General features: G+C 37.0%; 3 protein-coding genes across 4 annotated transcripts; all 3 read left to right on the plus strand.

Moving 5' to 3' along the window:
* The first annotated feature begins 1,054 nt into the window (after window positions 1-1,054).
* On the plus strand, window positions 1,055-5,169 carry LOC137713669 (sucrose synthase 6-like). 2 transcript variants are annotated; one of them, XM_068452999.1, is made up of 13 exons: window positions 1,055-1,163; window positions 1,279-1,566; window positions 1,662-1,863; window positions 1,974-2,092; window positions 2,191-2,503; window positions 2,618-2,791; window positions 2,935-3,051; window positions 3,153-3,319; window positions 3,412-3,636; window positions 3,730-4,296; window positions 4,502-4,640; window positions 4,716-4,871; window positions 4,964-5,169. In XM_068452999.1, the coding sequence occupies exons 1-13, from the start codon at window positions 1,060-1,062 to the stop codon at window positions 5,090-5,092; spliced, it is 2,700 nt and encodes an 899-aa protein (XP_068309100.1). In that variant the 5' UTR covers window positions 1,055-1,059; the 3' UTR covers window positions 5,093-5,169. The 2 variants fall into 2 exon arrangements, with proteins under 2 accessions (XP_068309100.1, XP_068309099.1); XM_068452998.1 differs by having other exon boundaries at window positions 4,716-4,867; window positions 4,960-5,169.
* A 4,701-nt stretch (window positions 5,170-9,870) lies between these two features.
* On the plus strand, window positions 9,871-12,916 carry LOC137713580 (uncharacterized protein At4g15970-like). The gene is made up of 5 exons (XM_068452895.1): window positions 9,871-10,370; window positions 11,186-11,551; window positions 11,665-12,146; window positions 12,515-12,620; window positions 12,824-12,916. Exons 1-4 carry the CDS (start codon window positions 10,059-10,061, stop codon window positions 12,546-12,548), a joined length of 1,194 nt encoding a protein of 397 aa, XP_068308996.1. The 5' UTR covers window positions 9,871-10,058; the 3' UTR covers window positions 12,549-12,620; window positions 12,824-12,916.
* Window positions 12,917-13,716: 800 nt separating this feature from the next.
* On the plus strand, window positions 13,717-15,309 carry LOC137711940 (uncharacterized protein At4g15970-like). The gene is made up of 4 exons (XM_068451093.1): window positions 13,717-13,975; window positions 14,126-14,500; window positions 14,611-15,095; window positions 15,264-15,309. The coding sequence occupies exons 1-4, from the start codon at window positions 13,784-13,786 to the stop codon at window positions 15,307-15,309; spliced, it is 1,098 nt and encodes a 365-aa protein (XP_068307194.1). The 5' UTR covers window positions 13,717-13,783.
* The last annotated feature ends 7,537 nt before the right edge of the window (window positions 15,310-22,846 follow it).

Here is a 22,846-nt window from a genome sequence, read left to right on the forward strand (position 1 = left end):
GGAGAATGCATCAATCAGAGAAATAAACCAATAGATAAGATTGAGATAAGATAAACAAATCGAATGGTTGTTATAAAATGAAATCTTATCCTGTCTGATTTCATAGAAACATACCAACGAATGAGATTGAGATAAGAGAGCCTACAAAAGTACATAAGTGATGAAATATAACTTTGTCAGAATTTGAATTTTTTTAGGTTAAAATTTTTATAAATTAAAATTTAAGATAACACTCCAAAAAATCAAGCTAAGAAAAGTTAAGACAAAAATAAATTTACCATGTAATCAAATTACTATAAAATAAAATATATAGCCCGAAAGATATATAGCCCCTTATTGGGACAAATTATTTTTTTAGATCCTCAAAGATTCCTAAGAATTCTAAATTGGGCTATATATAATTATATATCCATCACTTTTCTAGCCTCATATAGAGCCCCTCATTGAGAACGCTATTAGACTGTATTCTTTCCTACTTCAAATTGAAATGCTTATTAGTTTTTGGCCCGTCCAGTACATCTTGCAGATGACATGGTTGATATGTCAAATATCTAAGTATAATATTAATAAATAAATTTGTAATAGCATAAGTATGTATTGGTGGTGTTACTAATTGATGTGTTCGTGATGGTGTTTCAGTGTTGTGGTGGTGAAAAACTTGTGCACAATTTGACATGAAACAGTTCGTAAACTTGAGATTGGAAGAAGTATAAAAAAATGCACTTTTACAAAGACCAAGTACGAATTCCTTGAGATTCTTTACCTCCACTTTTAAAACAAATGTATACCACTATGAAAGCCAAATCTGGTAGATTTGCTTCAACCCGTGTAAAAATTCCTTTCTTGCTTTCATCCTTCCTTTCCTGCAAAAGGCATAAAAGAATCAAGGATGTTCTTTCTCCTCCCACGGCAATTTCAGCCATCTGTAACCTAACCACTCTTCTCTTCCTGCATTTTTAAGTTCCCTATAAATTCACCAATAAACAAAACTAACGTTCATAAAACTAAACCAACTTCGAAGATCGCTTGTTGATCGATTGTTCTAATTAGTTGACTGAAATGGCTTCCACCTCACCGCCTTTAAAGAAATCTGATACGATTGCAGAAACCATGCCAGAAGCACTCAGAGCGAGTCGCTTTCATATGAAGAAATGTTTTGCCAGGTTTTTTTTAAATTTTTTTTTCCATACAATATTTTTATATGCTATATGTTTGTGAAATTCGAATGTTGATGTTCTTGTTTAACTAATTAACAAATTTAAACATGCATGCAAAAAGTTTTGTTGGAACGGGGAAAAGGCTAATGAAGCCGCAGCATATAATGGAGGAGCTGGAAAAATCGATAGAAGATAGGCATGAAAGAAGCAAGGTCTTGGAGGGTTTACTTGGTTACATCCTCAGTCGCACTCAGGAGGCAGCTGTTGTTCCACCCTATGTTGCTTTTGCAGTGAGACCGAATCCCGGTTTCTCAGAATTTGTTAAGGTGAATGCAGATGATCTAGCAGTGGATGGCATTTCTGCTACCGAATACTTGAAGTTCAAGGAAATGATCTTTGACGAGAGCTGGTACGTTTTATACGCGTACGTATGTAGCTACGTGTATATGTATATATATGCATGACTAATTTCAAATTAATTTGAGTGATGCATGCATGCAACAGGGCGAACGATGAAAATGCTTTGGAATTAGATTTTGGTGCCATCGACTTCTCTACTCCTCGAATGACGCTTCCTTCTTCAATCGGACATGGACTTAACTTCGTCTTAAAGTTAATCTCATCAAGGCTCAGTACTCATGCCAGCTGCTCCGATTATGCTAAACCCCTTCTCGACTACTTATTACCGCTTAATTATCACGGAGAGGTTGAAATCATATATGTCAATTTTGTTTGAGATTAATTGATTAATTACTTGATCTTTTGCGGCCTCTCTATTAATTTTTCTTAATTAAAGTACAATATATGTATATGCAGAATCTTATGATCAATGAAAGTCTAGATACCGTTGCAAAACTTCAAACTGCATTGATCCAAGCAGAAGTACTCGTCTCCACACTTCCAAAAACCACACCATTTCCGAGTTTTGAGCAAAGGTTATCTCTCATGAACCTTAACTAAAGAATGTATGTGTTATATGCTGCAGATCTTGGTCGTTTATATACGAACAAATGTTGTATTCAATCTTGAGCAGGTTAAAAGTGTTGGGTTTTGAGAAAGGATGGGGAGATACAGCAGAAAGAGTTGGAGAGACAATGAGGCTGCTGTCAGAAGCATTCCAGGCGCCAGACTCAGTGAAGTTGGAATCGTTGTTTAGCAGACTTCCCAACACGTTCAACATCGTTATCTTCTCTCCTCACGGCTACTTTGGCCAGTCGGATGTCCTTGGATTGCCTGACACGGGTGGACAGGTGGTTTATATTCTTGATCAAGTGAGAGCTTTGGAGGAAGAGTTGCTCCTCAGAATTAAACAACAAGGCCTTGCTGTGAAGCCTCAGATTCTTGTGGTGAGCTGGACTAAGTGTACATAAACAAAAGAATACTGAATAATGCTGTACACGTTGCAATTCTAATTTGTACTTTGTATGTACAATGTATGTACGTATGTGTCATGTACACAGGTGACACGACTGATACCAGACGCTCGAGGAACAAAGTGCAACCAGGAGTTGGAAGCTATCATCGACACTAAGCACTCCCACATCCTTAGGGTTCCATTCAGGACAGACAAAGGCGTTCTCCGCCAATGGGTTTCTCGTTTCGATATCTACCCTTATCTCGAGACATTTGCACAGGCATTCATCTTCTCACTCTAGCTATCATATATATGATCAATTTATTCTTCTGACCTCATTTCTCCGGTACTAGTTTATGTGAGTTATTGGAAAGAAAAATAGATGATTTACATATTTATTCTGTTCTCATCGTTGTTTATTAGGATGCAACTTCAAAGATCTTACAACACATGGAATGCAAACCGGACCTCATAATTGGGAACTACAGTGATGGAAACTTGGTGGCCTCTTTGATTGCTTCTAAACTTGGAATCACTCAGGTCTAAGTCGACACGTAACCACCTCCTTCGATACATAAATGTCGGTTAAAAACTTGAATCTCAACTTAATTAACCTGTTCCAAGTAATTAACTCTCTGCAGGGAACGATTGCGCATGCGCTAGAAAAGACCAAGTACGAAGATTCTGATGCCAAATGGAAGGAATTTGATCCTAAATACCACTTCTCTTGTCAGTTCACAGCTGACATAATCTCTATGAATTGTGCTGATTTTGTCATAACAAGCACATTTCAAGAAATTGCTGGAGGGTTAGTAGTCTTTCATGCCAAAACCAAAATTAACATACAAGGTTGATATGATCTTCTCCTTATTCGATCAATGTGTTGTTTTCGTGTTGCAGCAAGGACCGACCTGGACAGTACGAAAGCCATACAGCATTTACAATGCCTGGACTCTATCGAGTTGTGTCAGGCATTGATGTGTTTGATCCAAAGTTCAACATTGCCGCGCCTGGAGCTGACCAATCCGTCTACTTTCCCTACTCCGAGAAACAAAGACGATTTACCAAGTTTCAACCTGCCATCGAAGAACTGCTCTACACGAAAGAGGAAAATGATGAGCACATGTAATTAATTCTTACACATTTATAAATTCTTGCACATTTTGTTGTGGCAATTTCTTAATGAAAACTCTTGAACAATAAACATGCTTGGAACAGAGGATTTTTGGCAGACAAGAAGAAACCTATCATATTCTCAATGGCAAGGCTGGACACGGTGAAGAACCTCACAGGACTAGTTGAGTGGTTCGGAAAGAACAAGAGGCTGAGGAATTCTGTCAATCTTGTAATTGTCGGGGGATTCTTCGATCCATCTAAATCCAAAGACAGGGAAGAAATTGCTGAAATCAAGAAACTTCATGCCTTTGTGCAAGAATATCAACTTAGCGGTCAGTTCAGATGGATAGCGGCTCAGACTGATAGATACCGAAATGGGGAGCTGTATCGGTGTATTGCAGATACAAAGGGAGCTTTCGTGCAGCCTGCGCTGTACGAAGCTTTCGGTCTCACAGTCATTGAGGCCATGAACTGTGGGTTGCCTACATTTGCAACCAACCAAGGCGGCCCTGTGGAAATCATTGTGGATGGCGTCTCAGGGTTCCATATTGATCCCAACAATGGTGATGAATCCAGCAACAAGATTGCTGACTTCTTTGAGAAATCCAAGACGGATGGCGAATACTGGAAGAAGATGTCAGCTGCCGGACTGCAGCGTATAAACGAATGGTAATTACTCACAAATACTATGACTGCAGGCCTATTTGAGACTGTTTTTGGAATAACTGAAGCGTTTTATGATAACGAAAAGTGTTTCTGACTACGTTTTAAACCTTAAAAACACTTTCTGTCCATTAAGTACTAGAGTTTTTTTATAAAAATTTCGACATGTTTATAGTATGCGTGATCTTATTAATTTTTGGTTTTCTTGCAGCTATACATGGAAGATATATGCAAACAAAGTGCTGAACATGGGATCAACTTATGGATTTTGGAGGCAGTTGAGAGATGACCAAAAGCTAGCCAAGGAAACCTACATTCATATGTTTTACAATCTCCTCTTTAGGAAATTGGTACGTCTCGTGATTCTGACCCTGCCATAATCACTCTTAAACAGGCTGTAAAATACACGTCGTGTGTTAATGCAGGCAAAGAATGTAGCTGTTCCAAGTGATGGATACGAACAACCGGCGCCAAGGGCTGTAACTGCAGCTGTCGACCAACCAACAACGGCGGTAGTATCCAAACCTCCGCAGCCGCCTGCAGCAGCAACCTCAGCAGTCCCTCAGCTGACACCAAGGTACGTATATAATTAGTACGTAACGTAGGGAGCTTGCTTAATTACATCCTGAATTTGTGATTGATAAATACATGGATTAATTCATTTGGCAGGGAGAGGGATGAAGGTAGGGAACTTGGTCAACCTCGAAGCCGCAGTAGAGCACGATGCCTGTGGAATTGCTGCTGCGTCATCCTTGGTTTTCTCATCATTCTTTATTACAAGATTAGGAATATGTACAATTAATTGTATAAATTAAAATTAAATTTAAAGTGAGATCAACTCACAATGATCATGTAAATTCTCTCCAACTTCCAATCGAATAATAAGGATCAATTACAATATTCTGTATTCTTTTTACACATTACAAATCACGTGATGTTTCATCAATAAAAATAAGTACGTTAATCAATACTTGAAGTAATAATACAATTATTAACAATAATATCATATGATTTACAAAATATGATTTAATAAATAATTTTCCTAGCATTACTCTATTATATATATATATATATATATATATATTACATTTATTAATTTGATAGCGATTTTAGAGCAATTCCACTACTGCTTTTTAGGCCGGCACCCAGGCCAAAAAATGGACCGGTTCCCTTCAATTTGCTCCACCCCAGCCCTTTAGGCTGGCACCCAGCCTAAGCCAGGCCACAAGCCGACCCAGAATTAATAGAGGAAGGAGACGGCCCATCTAATGCCAGCGTGGTGCCGACGGGAGTTTGAAATTTTTTTTGTGCCTGGCGCATGGGAAACATGCACAATTGGGTGTGCGTCGCTGACAAGATTTAGAGTCGGGGCTTGCATGCATAGGCACACCCAGAGAACGAAATGGGAGGCCATGTGGCCCGTCCTGAGTTGTCGGATTTCCAACGGTAAAAAAAATTTGAATTTGAATTTGAATATTGATCTAGACCTTCCGATCACAAATCAACGGTCCACGTTTTTCCTCCCAAAAATTAAAAAAAAAAAGAAAAAAAAAAGGCACAACGGTCATAATTATGACCGTTGGCCATGTGTCAACTTATAGGCTATTGGATTTGAATATTTTTCAAATCCAACGGTCTAGATTAATTAACTACTTTAAAATTTATAAAAAATTATGAAAAATTGTTAAAAAATACTGAAAAATTTAAAAAAATTTAACCCTCATCTTCCACCTTACACCACATTTCAATATTTTCTACACTTTGAGAGAAAAAAATGACTTTGTGGAAGCTCATTGAAGATGTTACGTTGTGTGAATGTTGGGTTCACACTACTCATGACCCAATTACGGATAATGAGATGGATAAGCGAGAAATGTTGAGTAAAATTACGAAAGCGTTTTGCGATGTACATGGAAAAGACACCAGAAGTAGTCAAGGTCTTCAAAGTCATTGGAAAAAACTCAACGCATCCTTTACTTGTTGGAAAAACACCATCTCTCATGAAAATTCAATTTAAAAGTGGAGTTGCTCTTAAGGGCCTCCTCATCAACTTGTGAAATCGTCCAGCAATGTTCTTAATTTTTCCAATTTATACATACATGAAAATTCAATTTACAATCATATTTGTGAAGAGTGAAATCCAAGAGAAAGATGACTAGTGGGTGCTACTGTGCTGGCAGTGGCAGGCACCAGCTGGTAGTGCCACCCTCGGCCACGGTGGACGACTTTGTTTTATAACGTGGCAAATTACGCTTTGGAAGTGATAAACGACGACCATGCCAGTGCACGTGCATTTGCATTTGCACCTTAATATACTGCACATGCATTTGCACTACCTCTTCTTTATTTTATTTTATTTTTTTCTCAAACATAAGCTTCATTGATATAAGAAAAATAAAAAAATAAAAAAAAAACGCTACTAGAAATAAAACTGAAAAAAAAGCTACAAGTAAGTCAAGTGAACATAAAAAGCCAAACATAAGCTTATTGATCCATTCGTAGTTTCGTACCAACCATTTGCACAACCTAGTTCTAGTGACTTAACAAATGCGCAATTCTCAATTCTCAAAACATTAAGTATTTGTTTGAAATATTTTAAAAAATTGTGACAAATTGTTATGTAATTATTTGTACGTAATTAACACAAGTTTGTAGATCTGAATTTAAATAAATTGACTAGAATAATATACTTTCTCATCTGAATCAAAATTTGACTCTTACAAAATCATCGGTTGTAAAAAATAAAAATAAAATGATGAACACAAAAACGCGAAATCTTCAGGACTCCAATTCTAAATTGAAGACTCTTGTGAATCATGTGAGACTAGTTACCAACACCCATCACCAAAACAACACACGTGTTTTGTGTGGGTATCTTTTGACTTGCGACTTGGCAGCTTGGCAACTTGGCAAAGAAATATTAAATCCAGACTGACCTCTCTTATAAGGTTATTGAATTAAGTGATTTGAGCATTTCAAATTTCATCCAATGATTCATTTGTTTTGATTCCTTAAAATTTGTAATAATTTTTAGCCAATGAATGAAATTTGAAAGGTCTGGATCACTTGATCCGGTGACTTTGGTAGAAGAGATCTGGAGATGATTTTTTTCCTTAACTCCATTCCTCTAAATAACAAAAGATTTTTAAGTTTGACCGAAACATAGAGTGATACATCACGTGTCAATGTACAAATAATATGATATATGTGTTAAAAAGTTAATAACTTAAAAAAATAAATTTTCTCATCACTTATATTAGAACATATGGTATACCACGTATATTCTGATCACAATAAAAAATTTCTTCTAAATAATAAGTTCTTTTTGAAATTGTTTAATTGATTAATTTTGTGAAAGAACGTACGTTTATTAGACATGACATGATATTAAATTTTGGAAGAGGAGAGCCGCCGTCCCCACGCCTGGCGTCATTGTCTGTCCGCTATCTGCAACGATATAGTGGTCAAAATTATAATTATGTATAATCGATAATCTATATCTACAATAGATAAAAGCCAGAGCCCCGCTTTGGGTCACGTCTTTGACAGAAAATAATAGGAAAAAATTGCCCCTTAATCAAAAAAATTCAAAAGCAGTTCAATATAATATATCAAATAATACATGAATAATTTGGTAATTTGATCATTATAAAATATAATATAAATTTAAGTGGGAAGAGAGAAATGAATAAAAAAATGGAAGAATGAGTGAAAGTTGATGGTGCCCATGTGAAGGGGAAAGAAAAATATAATAAAAAATAAGAAAAATCATGAATGTTGTGTTTAAAACATTTGAAAAGGCGTGTAATGCCGATTATAAAAAAATGTTTTTCGGACGCGGATAATAATGTGATTAAATAAGTTGTCAAATGATTGTTGTTTTTTTTTAACAAACGATATTATCTACAACAAGGGAAATAAGGTGGACTTAGCCTCATAATAGGCTAGCAATAATGTAATTCAATCAGTTGTTTATTAAATATTATTTTCTTTATAAAAAAGGTATTTCGCACGCGAATATTAATGTGATTAAATTAATTGTCAAATGATTGTTTTTTTTTAACAAATGATATTATATACAATAAAGAGCTTAGCCTCACAATGTGCTAGCAATAATGTGATTCAATCAATTGTTTATTAAATATTATTTTCTCTATTCTTAATGTAAATTCTATAGAAACTGATTTTATTTTGTGAATTCAGCTACTTTAATTGGTTTATGAGGGGTTTCTTCTAGCATGATCTAAAATTATTCATTTACTTCAAATATTTGTTTTTTTTTTGTCAATTTACACATATAAATATATTTAAAACATATAAGTCGTGCATAACACACTGTGATTCAAAAAATGTTTTCTGCACGCGCTCTAGTAATTAGAACCAGATAAGGAAAAGTAATGATAAGGGCTTGAAAACTTTGAGTTTTAACGATAAAGACAAAATGAAGGGTAAAGTGAATAGTACAAGGATTGACTTTTTAGTGTAAAAATATGATTTTTCGTTAAAGTGAACAGTACCAGATGTCTTTCGTTAAAGTTCCCAACTATATATGTAAATTGTTCCAAGGGTGAACATTATTACTTTATTGTATATATCCAAGGGCGAACATTATTAATTGCAGATACATATCCAATTTGGAAAGGGATCCTAGTCCACCAAATCAGTAGATATGTGCCATTGAAATTTGATCCAACAGCTACAAAAAGGAGTCCACTTTAAAAGTTATAATAATTTCAACCGTTGGATCAAATTTTAATGGTACGGATTCGCTGATTTGGTGGATTAGAACTTAGAAGGAAGAAATCCGGAGATAATCCATTTTCCATCCAATTTTATGATTAAGTGTTTGTTCTTGGCTTTTGTTTTGGTTTCATTTGTACCCGTTAGTTTATTTTTGCGATGTTGTTCCTGATTGTAGTGCTCATCACAATTTTGTGCTGGATACTTTCTATCTATATGTTTTTACACAAAATATTTAGAACGATGAACTTGTCCTCTGTTTGCACTTGGATTGTTTGATGCAATAGCTGCGGTAGGTACTTTTTTTTTTTTTTGGTATACACATTTAGTTGATCTATATCTTATGTTTAGAATTAGATAACAAAAAAGCTTCAATCAATGGGTACATTTTGCTGCTTTTAGAGTACATATTTTTTTCTTATATTTTCACCCATAATGTCCACGAAATTCATTAGGGTACGTTTTGGTACTTTTGGGGTACAAATTTTGTTCTTATGTTTTCACTTATAATTTCCACGAAGTTCTTCAATAAATACATTTTGCTAAATGAGAAAGTTTTTTTATAAAAAAAAAAAAAGGGCAATGTAAAAATGGTTACATCTTGTAATTTAGAAATGTTTTAAAATTGAAATTATGAAATAATTTTACTAAATAAATTCCTAAAAAAGGGGAAACTGATTAATGAATGAGTGTGTAATAACCCTAAAAATTAGGCAGAATTGCAAAACTTACCTAAAGGGCCGGGGACCTCAATCATAATAAAGTATTCAGGCTTTAGTCAAACAAAACTAGTGGTGAGGGATGGCAACCTAATATTACAGTTGAAAAATAAAGTAAATATTAACAGAAGGATAATAAGGATCAAAGAGGAAACAGTTAGCCAGGCAGGCAGACTATACAGGTTGACTTCTCACATCAGCAAAAAAAATCAGGGAATTAAGAGGCGGAGGTTGCCAAATTATATCCGTCCGACTCCAAAAGCGAGAGAGAGAGAGAGAGAGAGAGAGAGAGAGAGAGAGAGAGAGAGCATGAGCAAATTATCGGTAGATGAAGCAGCTGGAAATTATGTTAGCGGGAATATGATGAAATTACTATCATCATCATCATCATCATCATCATCATCGTCGTCGTCATCACCATCATCCAACGGTGGAAACGGATCATCAGGTAGCAGTAATCGAGCGTTGGTGGCGAAGAAGTTTCTAAAGGTGACGTTGCTGTTTGCGGCAGCCACTGTGTGTTGCTTTGGCTTCTACAATTCTGTCTACACTTCCGGATTTCTGCTCAGATCCTCTTATGACTACGCTTTGTCTGCCACCAGAACCGTAACTTCTCATCAGGCCAGGACTCTCTCTCTCTCTCTCTCTCTCTCTCTCGCATGTTCTATTTTGTGTTCATCCCAAGGCTTGTTATTTTAGTCATAATTAAGCCGGCATAATCCAACAGCAACATGTTTTTTTTTTTTTTTATAGTAGTTTTCCTAAAAAACGATCAATTACACATAAAATATCAAAGTGGTAGTAATTACTTGTAGACTCTGGAGCAAATTAAGTAAAACAATATATTCTTCTTGTATGCTAGCTAGCTAATCCGAAATCAATATATACATAATTATGAAGGATTTGGCACTCAGATAATTATGTTTATCGATACATGTTCCATAACCTTCCTTCATTGCCAAGAGAGAGAAAGAAAAAAGGACTTTTTGTTTTAATATCATTACCTTTCTCTCTACGTAACACATCCATGCCAATTTTTAATCCGGATTTTACTCATATTTTATAAGTAGCTCTATTTGTATATACTACTCTTCTTTTTTATCCTGTAATTGTTGATGCCACATGACTCAAAAAAGGGTTAATGCTTTTACACACGGAGTGGTTGTCCTTGTCGTGTGGCACCCTTTACTCCCCTCAGGGTCGGGGCCCAATGAAAAATCTTGGGTCAAGTTGCTGTACCACCGGGCATGTCCGACCGTTCTCACATACTTACGAAAATCTCTATAATTTTATCTCGTCACCCAACCTCACACTGATCTCATATGTGTGAGTTTCTCTGTAAGGATAACCCTATCGAACAATCCCTAGGGCCTGGGGTTGTGGTTATGCAATGCCATTAAATGGATCAGTTAATTGATTTGATCTTGATGACGCAGACCAAAGTAGAAGATCCATTGGACACAGTTCTCAGAAATGCATCCATGAAGAACAAAACCGTTATCGTAACTACTCTAAATGATGCATGGGCAGAACCCAATTCAATATTCGATTCCTTTTTAGAGAGTTTCGAGATCGGAAGTAACACAAAATGGCTGCTCAAGCATTTGGTGGTCATATGCTTGGACAAAAAAGCATATGCGCGTTGCTTGGTATCACACCCTCATTGCTACCAACTCTACACTCAAGGTGCCAATTTCACCAGCGAAGCTGCTTTCATGTCTTTAAAGTACCTGGACATGATGTGGAGACGAATCCAATTTTTGTCTTCTATTCTCGACAGAGGCTACAATTTTGTCTTTACAGTAACTCCCTTGATCTAATACTCATAATTTTCCATTGTCTCTCACCTACCAATTTACCTATCTATATATCCAATTTTCACTTACTTTTTTTCTTTCCAAAATTGGATGCACAGGACACTGATATAATGTGGCTACGGAATCCATTCCCACGATTCTATCCAGATGCAGATTTTCAAATTGCATGCGATTACTTCATCGGTGATTCTTATAGCATGAAGAACTTTCCCAATGGAGGGTTTACTTATGTAAAATCAAACAATCGCACGATTCAATTTTATAAGTTTTGGTACTTCTCAAGAAAGGCGTATCCAAAGATGCATGACCAAGACGTTCTCAATGAGATCAAATTTGATCCCTTCCTCACCCAAATTGGATTGAAAATGAGGTTCTTGGATACACTATACTTTGGTGGCTTCTGCCAGGCGAGTAAGGACTTTAACCAAGTTTGCACAATGCATGCCAATTGTTGTGTTGGCCTCGAAAACAAAGTCAATGATCTTAAAATTTTGCTTCAAGTTTGGAGAAAGTACATGTCCTTACCTCCTAATGCAACTGCCACACCACAGCTTTCATGGACTGTTCCACAAAATTGCAGGTATACATATTATATTTTATCGATTGTATTCAATTGTGACTTTTCTTATTATATTTAGGAAACTGATTTTCACCTTTTTTTAACTTCTAAGAAATTCATGTTTAATCCTAGTCATGTTGAGTTTTTTATCCCAACATTTTCTATATCTTTTTCCGCATTGGTGCAGTCGTATCGTAGTGGGTTCCCGGCCATCTTATGGTTCCTATCCGATGTGATGAAATTGAGGGAAAATAATTTTTTATTGTTCTTTAAACATTTTCTTCAAGAACTATGCGGTTTGTTGTATTTTTTGTTTGTTTCTTTTAGAAGTATACGATTTGTCGTTTAATATTGAACCTTTTTCCTTCGACTTTGTTATTGGCTTGAAGCACTTCCTTCCAACGCCTTGAAAAGCACTCGTGACAGGAAGAGAAGGGAAAGGAAATTGCACAAAATTCTTACAATCTGTAGAGCTTTTGCAAGATTTAGTAACAGGTAAATCGTATACGCATATGTGTACATACATGTATTTAATTAAATTGGCCTCGAATACATCTAATATACAAGATTAGTCGGAAAACATTTCTACCATATTGCATTGTTTATGACGCGCGTTCCAAATAGAATAGACGTAGTAATTGAAACTTGATTTTCAGAAGCATGGATCTGACGTTTTGTATTTTATGTTGTTATTTCAGGTAGAAGGACAACGGAAATGGCACCTTGGTGATCAATTATCATGTCATCTTAATACAAAATTGATTAATACGAAACTTACTCAGTTTGCACTACTCTTTGATTTCCAGTTCTATATATAATGGAAACACAATGATAGGCAACTCCTTCCTCCCATAGCCATGCATGAGCACCAAGGCCACACAAGTAAACATATCATAAACATTATAAAAATTGAATAGAAAAAAATCAGAGGTATTTGGTAACCATTTAGTTTTTTCTTTTTAATTTTTTTTTTTTTTTTAGTTCTCACTTTTTGTGTTAATGATAGAGATAAAATAAGAGGGACAAAGAAGAATGAATGAATGATGGTGGGAAAGACATAGAAGAAATTTATAATAAAAAACACACAAAATAAAAACCAACAAAATTGATAACCAAAAACCATTTAAGTTATCACTTTCAAAATGTTGTTTTCAGTTATTATTCTTTATTTCTTTCCCTCTCTTTTTTATCACCATTTTTCATCAATTTCCTCATAAACTCCTCATAATCTCAAGCACAAACAGTAAAACCAAACCTAAAAACAAATTGCCACTACCAAAATGGGACTTGCGTAATGCCTACTTCAACTTCGAACCTGCAACTTGAAATGTAAAAAAAAATCAGAGTTGTTCTGTGTGTGTGTGTGTGTGTGTGTGTGTGTGTGTATCCGAAAGTCCAATGCCGCAATTATCTACCAATTCAATCCCGGAATTCGACGCTATAATATATACAATTGTGCGTAATGACTACTACTCTGGTTTGCTTTCCTGCTTTTCGCAGCAAGCTAACACATGTTTCTTGATTTAGAAAAATCTCTCTAAGATCTATACATATAAATTAAGTACAATACTTTATATATAGCCAAGTCTAACGCAGTTTGGCATATTACAGCCCAATATTCAAGAAGAAAAAGGGTGTAAGTTGAAAAAGCATCAAGAATGAGAAACTCGGCGATTCTTGATACTACTGGGAAGAGGATTAATGTACGGAAGACACTGGTGTTTATGGCGGCAGCAGCCGTCGCCGGTTGCTTTATTGTCTACAATTTTGTGTATCCCACTGGAGTTCGTTATGATGGATTGGCACCACACGTCCCCTCCTGCAAAACCACAACCCCTCCACTTCAGCAGGCGAGTACACTCTAGTCTTCTTAATTCATTAGTTATGTCTGACTAATTAATCCCTTTCACTTTCTACTCCACAAATATATTAATTATTTTAGCATGTAAGTATGTAAGTACATATATATAACATGCATGCATGGTTATCGGTGCATGCAGGGCAACCAGCTGGAGGATATGGATCCATTAGATAAAGTTCTGAAAAATGCATGCATGAAGAACAAAACGGTTATAATAACTACGTTAAATGATGCATGGGCAGAACCCAATTCAATATTTGATCTCTTTCTTGAGAGCTTTAACATTGGAAGTAACACGAAATGGCTGCTCAAGCATTTGCTAGTCATCTGCGTGGACCAAACAGCATATTCTCGTTGCTTAGCATCACACCCTCATTGTTACCTACTTTACACTCAAGGTGCCAACTTTACCGGCGAGGTATTTTATCTGACTCCCGATTACTTACAGATGATGTGGAGAAGAACCCAGATTTTGTCTTCCATTCTCGATAAAGGCTACAACTTTGTCTTTACGGTATGTATATTAAATACACATGTCACTCTCCTTTCTTAGTCCTTAAATTCTTCCAATTTTTCCTTCCTTCCTTTTCCATGTATGAACTACTTAGTGAAATTGATGAACAGGATACCGATATAATGTGGCTTCGAGATCCATTCCCATACTTCTATCCAGATGCAGATTTTCAAATTGCAACAGATAAATTTTTAGGAGATTCTTATAGTTTTAAAAATCCTCCAAACTGTGGATTTGTCAATGTAAAATCCAATGATCGGACTATTGGGTTTTACAAATTTTGGTATCTCTCCAAAAACACGTATCCAAAGACGAATGAGCAAGATGTTCTTAATAGGATAAAGTTTGATCCTTTCATTGCGAAGATTGGATTGAAAGTGAGATTCTTGGATACAAAATACTTTAGTGGATTCTGTGATCCAAGTAAGGATGTTAACCAAGTTTGCACAATGCATGCTAATTGTTGTATTGGTCTTGAAAACAAAGTCAACGACCTTAAAGCTTTGCTGCAAGTTTGGAAAAAATACATGTCGTCGCCTCGTAACGTCACTGGCACATCACAAGCTTTATGGACCGTCCCACAAAAATATTGCAGGTATATTTTATCCATCAGTTATGAATCTTCTTCTGTTAAGCCTATTTCTAATTTCATATTTATCTTTCGAAGTTGCAGTCCCATTTCTAATTTCATTTGGAACTTAATTATACGGACTGTTGCTTTACATATATATATTGACCCTTTGACTATCTAATTGACTTGAAGCACTTCCTTCGAACGCTGGAAGCATAATAAACGGAGAAGGGAGTGAAACTATAACAAGATTATGCCAATCTGTGGAGCTTTCGAAACATTTACTTACAGGTAAATCTTATACAATGTTACGTTATCAAATATCTTTGAAACTTAATTTGAGAACCATGGATGCATACATGAATCTGACGTGTATAGTTCTACTTTATCATGTATATTGTTACTTCAGGTAGAAGAAAAAAGAGGGTTAAGTTCAACAATGGAAATTGCTCCTTGGCGATCAAATATATGTCATCTTGCTCATGATTATTACAAAATTTATTTTGCAGCTGTTTTTGTTTTGCAATGGTATCAGAAGTGAATTAGTGAAAATGAATATGCCCTCCATTTATGAATTATGACAACGGGAATAAACGAAAAGCCATAAGTGTGAGATTTATAATGTGTAATTTGTATGTATTATGTAAGATACACAAACACCTTTGCGTAATGTCTATTTCAACTCCAAATAGTAAGCAACTTTGAAATGTACAAATCAGAATGGATAGATACGTAATCTAAAATTTCAATTCTATTTATTCACATATCTCATCCGCTAACATGTGCAGAAGCGTAGTTTAGGTTACTAAATTAATTAGATTAGTAACACCGTTGCGATATATGACTTTCACACAACTTTTTTCCTCACACTTTACTAAGAGCAATCCTTAAACAGGTGGAGTTGTACTATTACAAATCTTAAACGGATGAGATCACAAGAATGGAAAAATCCATTGTCCTAGAGTCGTTGATGGCTTTCTGTCAAGCAATCGAATATCTATACTAATACTAGAAAGGAGTAACTCCGCCGACCCATGATAATGGACCTCCGAAGGCTTGGTGAAGGTAGGGTTTTTCTACCATGATTGGAAGCATCGACTCTATGCATTGGCAATAGAAAAATTGAAAAAGTTCTTGGCAATAAGATTACGAAAATAGGAAAGTTACAAAAAATATCATTTTGGAGGTGATGACTTCATTTGATAAAATATAAAGTTGTTTTCAAAGGAGAACGCACTAGGAGGTTTGGAGGGTTAGTCGACGCTCCAAACTTAGGTGAAAATTCAAGGATAACTTGGGTATTGTCCATTTGAAAGTTGGAGTTGGCCTTCATACATGTCCTCCAAAAGTTTGATAAAATAACTCAAAGAAGAGTTGCTCTTCTTATTATTTCTTTTTAAAATATTACCTGACCAAAATGATGCACTATAATTTTTAAAAAGAGAAGATTCGCACTTGCAGGCTGCAGCTAGCAGCAAACCCTAGTCCCCAAACTCACTTCCAAATTTTCAATTCCAATTCTCAATTTCCATCCCACCAAACTCAATTCCTAAGCCCAAACTCCTACCATCCCACTCCAGCGATCATTTCGACAACCACCTAAAATTCATCTTTCAAATTTCAAAGTAAGTTTTTCATAGCTAATTCAAATTAAATTTCTTTTATGAATAATTAGATTTGAATATTGTGAAAAGTTCATTCCGTAACCGAACAATTAGATTTAAAGTTCTTTTATGATCAATAATTAGATTTAAATTTCTTTGGTTCTACTGATTGCTATTGTTTCAATGGAGGGAGCTTTTTCTACTATGAATATTGTGGAAAGTCCATTGTGCAATCGAATGAGAGATCAATGGTTGAGTGATAGCTGAAAGAGTTTCTAATCTTTAATTATAATACTTCAAAAATCTCTCCATTTCCAAGCCTTACGGGAAGGCTTTTATATGTACATCACATCAACAACTTTACATATTAAATTACTAGGTGACAACATGTACACCCATGCCTCAGCACTATCTATACACCTTTACATATTAAACTACACACACATGCAGCAGCACCATCTGCTGTCTTCTGACAGTAGCTTTAGCAGTAACCAAGCACGCATGGGAATACTTCGGACAGCACACATGCACCTGCACATTCCTTCCTGCTGTTCATGAGTCAGCAAATGCTTGCTGTGCTGTCTGTACAGTTTGGCCTGCTGTCCTTCTTCCAATACTTGGGTTAACAAGAAAAGCTTGAGCTTGACTTCGTCTAACACCCCCCCGCAAGCTAACAGGTTGAGGAGCAACTGGAAGCTTGGACACCAACAAATTGAATCGAGACGAAGACAGACCTTTGGTAAATAAATCTGCAAGCTGATCTTGTGAACAAATATAATTAACCAACAGTTCACCACGAACCACTTTCTCCCTGACATAGTGATAATCAACCTCTAAATGTTTGGTTCTAGAATGAAACACTGGATTGGAAGCAAGAGCAATTGAAGACACATTGTCACACCATATTTGAGGTCGAGTAAGATGTAACTGCAAGTCCCGAAATAAAGACCTCAACCACGAAAGCTCAGCTGCGGTGTAGGCAAGTTGCCTATACTCGGCCTCAGCACTTGATCGAGAAACAGTTTTATGTTTTTTTGAACTCCATGAAACCAGATTTGAACCAAGATAAATACAAAACCCCCCAGTTGAATGCCGAGTATCCGGATTCCCAGCATAGTCCGCATCTGAAAAAGCAGAAAGATGAGTAGTACCTGGCTTATAAAGGAGACCATGACTATGCGTCATCTTCAAGTATCGTAGAATCCGTTTGACTGCCATCCAGTGAAGAGTTGTTGGAGCATGCATAAACTGGCATACTTGGTTAACTGCATAAGATAAATCGGGACGAGTTATCGTTAAGTATTGTAGAGCACCGACAACACTACGATACATTTCTGGTTTATCAAACGGATCTCCAACATATGCACTGAGTTTTTGACCAGAAGACATGGGTGTAGAAATCGGTTTGGCATCAGTGAAATGTGTGCGTGACAATAAGTCAAGAGCATACTTGGATTGGCACAAATGCATTCGATTTCCATCGTACTTAACCTCTACACCCAAAAAATAATTAAGTAGTCCCAAATCCTTCATGGAAAACAAAGTACCCAGCTTTTGAATTAACTGAATGATGTGAGAAGAACTGTTGCCAGTAATCAGAATATCATCCACGTAGATGAGCAGGATAAGATACACCCCTTTTTGGTTGAACACAAACAAACTATAATCACAAGTTGATTCCTGAAAACCAAGTTGAAGCAGGTAATCTGAAAACCTCTGAAACCATGCCCTCGGAGCCTGTTTAAGACCGTAAATGCTCCGTTGAAGTTTACAAACATGATTGGGTAACTGTTGATCAACAAAACCCGACGGTTGACGCATGTAAACTTCTTCGTTCAAGAAACCATGCAGAAACGCATTTTGGACGTCAAGCTGCCTAACTTGCCAACCTTTGGAAACTGCAAGACTTAAAACAAGCCTAATGGTGCTGTGTTTAACCACAGGACTAAAGGTCTCATTATAATCCACACCAGCCTTCTGATGAAAACCATTTGCGACAAGGCGAGCCTTGTAGCGCTCAATTGTTCCATCTGCATGTCTTTTCAATTTGAACACCCATTTATTTGGGAGCAAATTCATCTTTGGATGAAACGGGACCAAACTCCACGTGCCACATCGTTGTAGCGCATTAAATTCCTGTACCATGGCATTTCTCCATTCCTGAGACTTGACAGCTTGACTGAAACAAGTCGGTTCAATTGGAAACTGATCAACAGTTACATGCATAGCATATTTAGGGTTAGGTTTTTGGATGCCAGACTTTGATCGTGTAGTCATTCGATGGTCATTATTTTCTGACAACACTTGTACTGATTCCATGGATACCACAGCTTGTTCATGTGAAGGTATGGGTGATGACAGAGGTAAGGCCGACACGGGTGTAGTAGAGGGTGGACTGGAGGAGTCAATTGAAGGATTGGGGACAGGTTCAGACGGTGCAGTGGAGGGTAAGGAAAGAATTTCATTAGAAGGACAATTTTGACGGAGAGGAATAGCAGGTACATTAGGTGAGTGAGATAAAGGAGACGTGCTAATATCATCAAAATTAAATAATACCACGGGAGAGTTAAATGTACCTGAATCGACGACATTTTCTGAGGTAGATGTGAGTCCCTTAAAAGGGAAAGAGTCCTCATCGAATAGGACATGGCGAGACAAGTAAATTCGTCTTGTGGACAATTCCAAACATTTGTAGCCTTGGTGATTCAGTGAATAACCTAAGAAAACACAAGCTTTTGATTTTGGTTGCAGTTTATGTTGTGTGTATGGGACTAACCATGGAAAACATCGACAACCAAACACTTTCAACATGTCATACTTTGGAACTCTTTTAAACAACTTCTCATAAGGTGACATATTGGATAAAAGTTTTGTTGGCATGCGATTTATCAGGTACGTAGCGGTAGAACAAGCATCAAACCAAAACTGATTAGGAACGTGAGATTGAGAAAGCATAACTATACTGGTTTCAACAATATGGCGATGTTTCCTTTCTGCAAGTCCATTTTGTTCAGGATGTTTTGGGCAGGAAAAACGTTGTGAAATCCCACTGTCAGAAAGAAACTGTTGAAAAGCACGACTTTTATATTCCCCCCCTTCATCACATTGAAAAGTTTTAATGGCAAGATTAAACATGTTCTCGACAGTGGCTTTAAATTTTACAAATATCTCAAAAACTTCACTTTTATTTTTCATGGGAAAAATCCAAGAATACCTAGAGTAGTCATCCACAAACAACACATAGTAACGAAAATTTTCATTAGAAATAACGGGAGAAGACCAGACATCAGAGTGCAAAAGTTCCAATGGAGACGTAGAAACAGACTCGGACAAATTGAAAGGTAACTTTTTACTCTTTCCTAAGGGACATGACTCACAAAAGCTTACATGAGGAGGACCATGAAGTGGTACTAGTTTATTGGAAATTAAAAACTTAATTATTGAGTTGGCAGGATGACCAAGTCTAGCATGCCATTTTTGCACTGAACATCGTACCCCTACCAAGGCTGACATTGAAGACTGGAACCGTCCACTGCCATTTGGAAATGGGTATAACCCATTCTCACATCTCCCTCGGAAAAGCGTCTTCCGAGTCTTGATGTCCTTAACAAGAAAAAAATATGGGAAGATTAGCAGGTAGCAATTGTTGTCTAAAGTAAACCTATGAGCAGATATGATGTTTTGAGAAGCAGTTGGGCAGTGAAGAACATCATTCAAATCAAAACAACAAGCTTTAGTATTTAGTTGTTGGAAACCAAAATGAGAAATAGGAATGCCAGAATCATTACCTACACCTCCAATAGTTTCATTACCAGTGTACTCTTTGGGATTAACCAAATTTTGAAGGTCAGGAGTGACATGTGCATTCGCACCACTGTCTAACAGCCAGGTACCATTGGATTGCTTGTTGAGAGTAATAGGCGAGGAGGACATGGCTGTGAGTTTGTGAGCAGGAATTCGACCTTCATAAGCAGAATTCATCCTTTGGAAGCAATCAAGCGCAGGATGACCTGGTTTGCCACATATTTGGCAAATAATACGCTCACCAGAAAACGAGGATTTCTCACCATTAAACTGCTGGTTGCGCTGATTGGTGGGATTGCGGGGATTGTTGCCACGCTGATTTGACAGAGAAGCACGGGTGAAGGAAGACATTCCTCTTCCATTCCCACGCGATCGTCCACCACCACGTCCTCTAGTGGCAACGAAGGCGTTGACAGGTGCAGGTGCAGCCAAGGAATTATTCTGATCCACCATTCGTCGTTCAGTTGTCAACAAAAGTGCCTCAAGGGTGGGATAGGTGATCGGGGTATCCCTAGCTTGAGCAGCACTTACTGTCATCTCAAATGCAAGTCCTAGATTGTTCAACACAATCTGCACGAGTTCATCATCACTGACCGGTTGACCCGCGAGAGCAAGATTATCAGCAATCGCATTCATGCGATCCAGGTAATCCGCAACAGAAAGATTACCTTTCTTTGTCTGCAGCAACTCATTCCGCAGGAACAAAATTCTGTTCTGAGAAGTGGAGGCATACCTTTGCTCTAAAGCTTCCCAAGTGGCACGCGCAGTTCTCTTGCTTGCCACAGTAGCTAAAACAGACGCTGTCAAGGAGCCATTTATCCAACTCAAGATCATTTGATCTTGTTGAATCCACGCACTGTATGCAGGATTGACAGTGGTAGCACCAGGCAAGTTTTTTGGAGGGCACACCAAAGTACCATCAACATACCCCATCAGATCTCTACTTTTGAGAATTGGGAGAATTTGAGCCAACCACAGTGGGTAGTTGGTTCTGTCAAGCTTGATATTAACAATAGTGGAAAACGGATGAAACTGATTGGTGGTAGGTGGGTTGGTGGAAGAACTGACATTGTTTTCAGCCATTGAAGCGTGGGAAAAAAAAAAAAAAAACAAACAGGATCTAGTCGTTAGACAATGAGAGGCTCAATACCATGAAAGAGTTTCTAATCTTTAATTATAATACTTCAAAAATCTCTCCATTTCCAAGCCTTACGGGAAGGCTTTTATATGTACATCACATCAACAACTTTACATATTAAATTACTAGGTGACAACATGTACACCCATGCCTCAGCACTATCTATACACCTTTACATATTAAACTACACACACATGCAGCAGCACCATCTGCTGTCTTCTGACAGTAGCTTTAGCAGTAACCAAGCACGCATGGGAATACTTCGGACAGCACACATGCACCTGCACATTCCTTCCTGCTGTTCATGAGTCAGCAAATGCTTGCTGTGCTGTCTGTACAGTTTGGCCTGCTGTCCTTCTTCCAATACTTGGGTTAACAAGAAAAGCTTGAGCTTGACTTCGTCTAACAATAGCATGGTGATTTATATTGAGAGCAATGTTCTTTCTTCCATTGATAATGAAGCTATATGGTGTTTTCAAAATATGAAACCGCGTCGTGGACAATTGTAGCTTGTATTGTTATTCGTTTTATAAGTTATAAATGATGGAACTCTGATTTAAATTTTAAGGTTATTATATATCTAATAAATGTTTGTGGACTTTTACACGTGACCCTTTGAATAATTTTTTCTGAATCCGCCACTTGTTTTCACTTTCAAAATTTTGTTTTCATTAATCCTTTTTTCTTTCTCATATATAAACATCAACAGTGAAACCAAACTAAAAAGTAAAAACAAATTGACACTATCAAAATGGGACTTGCGTAATGCCTACTTCGACTTCAAACCAGCAACCTGAAATGTACAAGTTAGAGTTCCTATCGGGAAATCAATTAATGCCGCATATTAAATCTCGCACTTTCGACGCAACCCGCTAAAACCAAAACTCGTTGCTTCAGTCTTGGTTACATTTCGCAGCTGTCGCCGGTTGCTTTACTGTCTACAATTGTGTGTATCCTCCGGGATCTCGTTCGTTATGATGCCTTGGCAGTGGCACCACACCTCCCGTCCTGCAGACCCACAACTTCCTCCCAGCAGGTGAGGACGGTAGTCCGCTTAATTAATTACTATTTAGTTATCTCTCACTGATTCATCCCTTTTACTCTGTACTCCACAAACAAATTAGTTACGTTAGTACGTAAATACGTGGGTACATATAACACATGCATGCATGGTTATCGGTGCATGCAGGCCAAGCAGCTAGAGGATATGGATCCATTGGATAAAGCTC

The sequence above is a fragment of the Pyrus communis genome, chromosome 13, assembly GCF_963583255.1.
Source record: "Pyrus communis chromosome 13, drPyrComm1.1, whole genome shotgun sequence".
Classification (NCBI taxonomy): Eukaryota; Viridiplantae; Streptophyta; class Magnoliopsida; order Rosales; family Rosaceae; genus Pyrus; species Pyrus communis.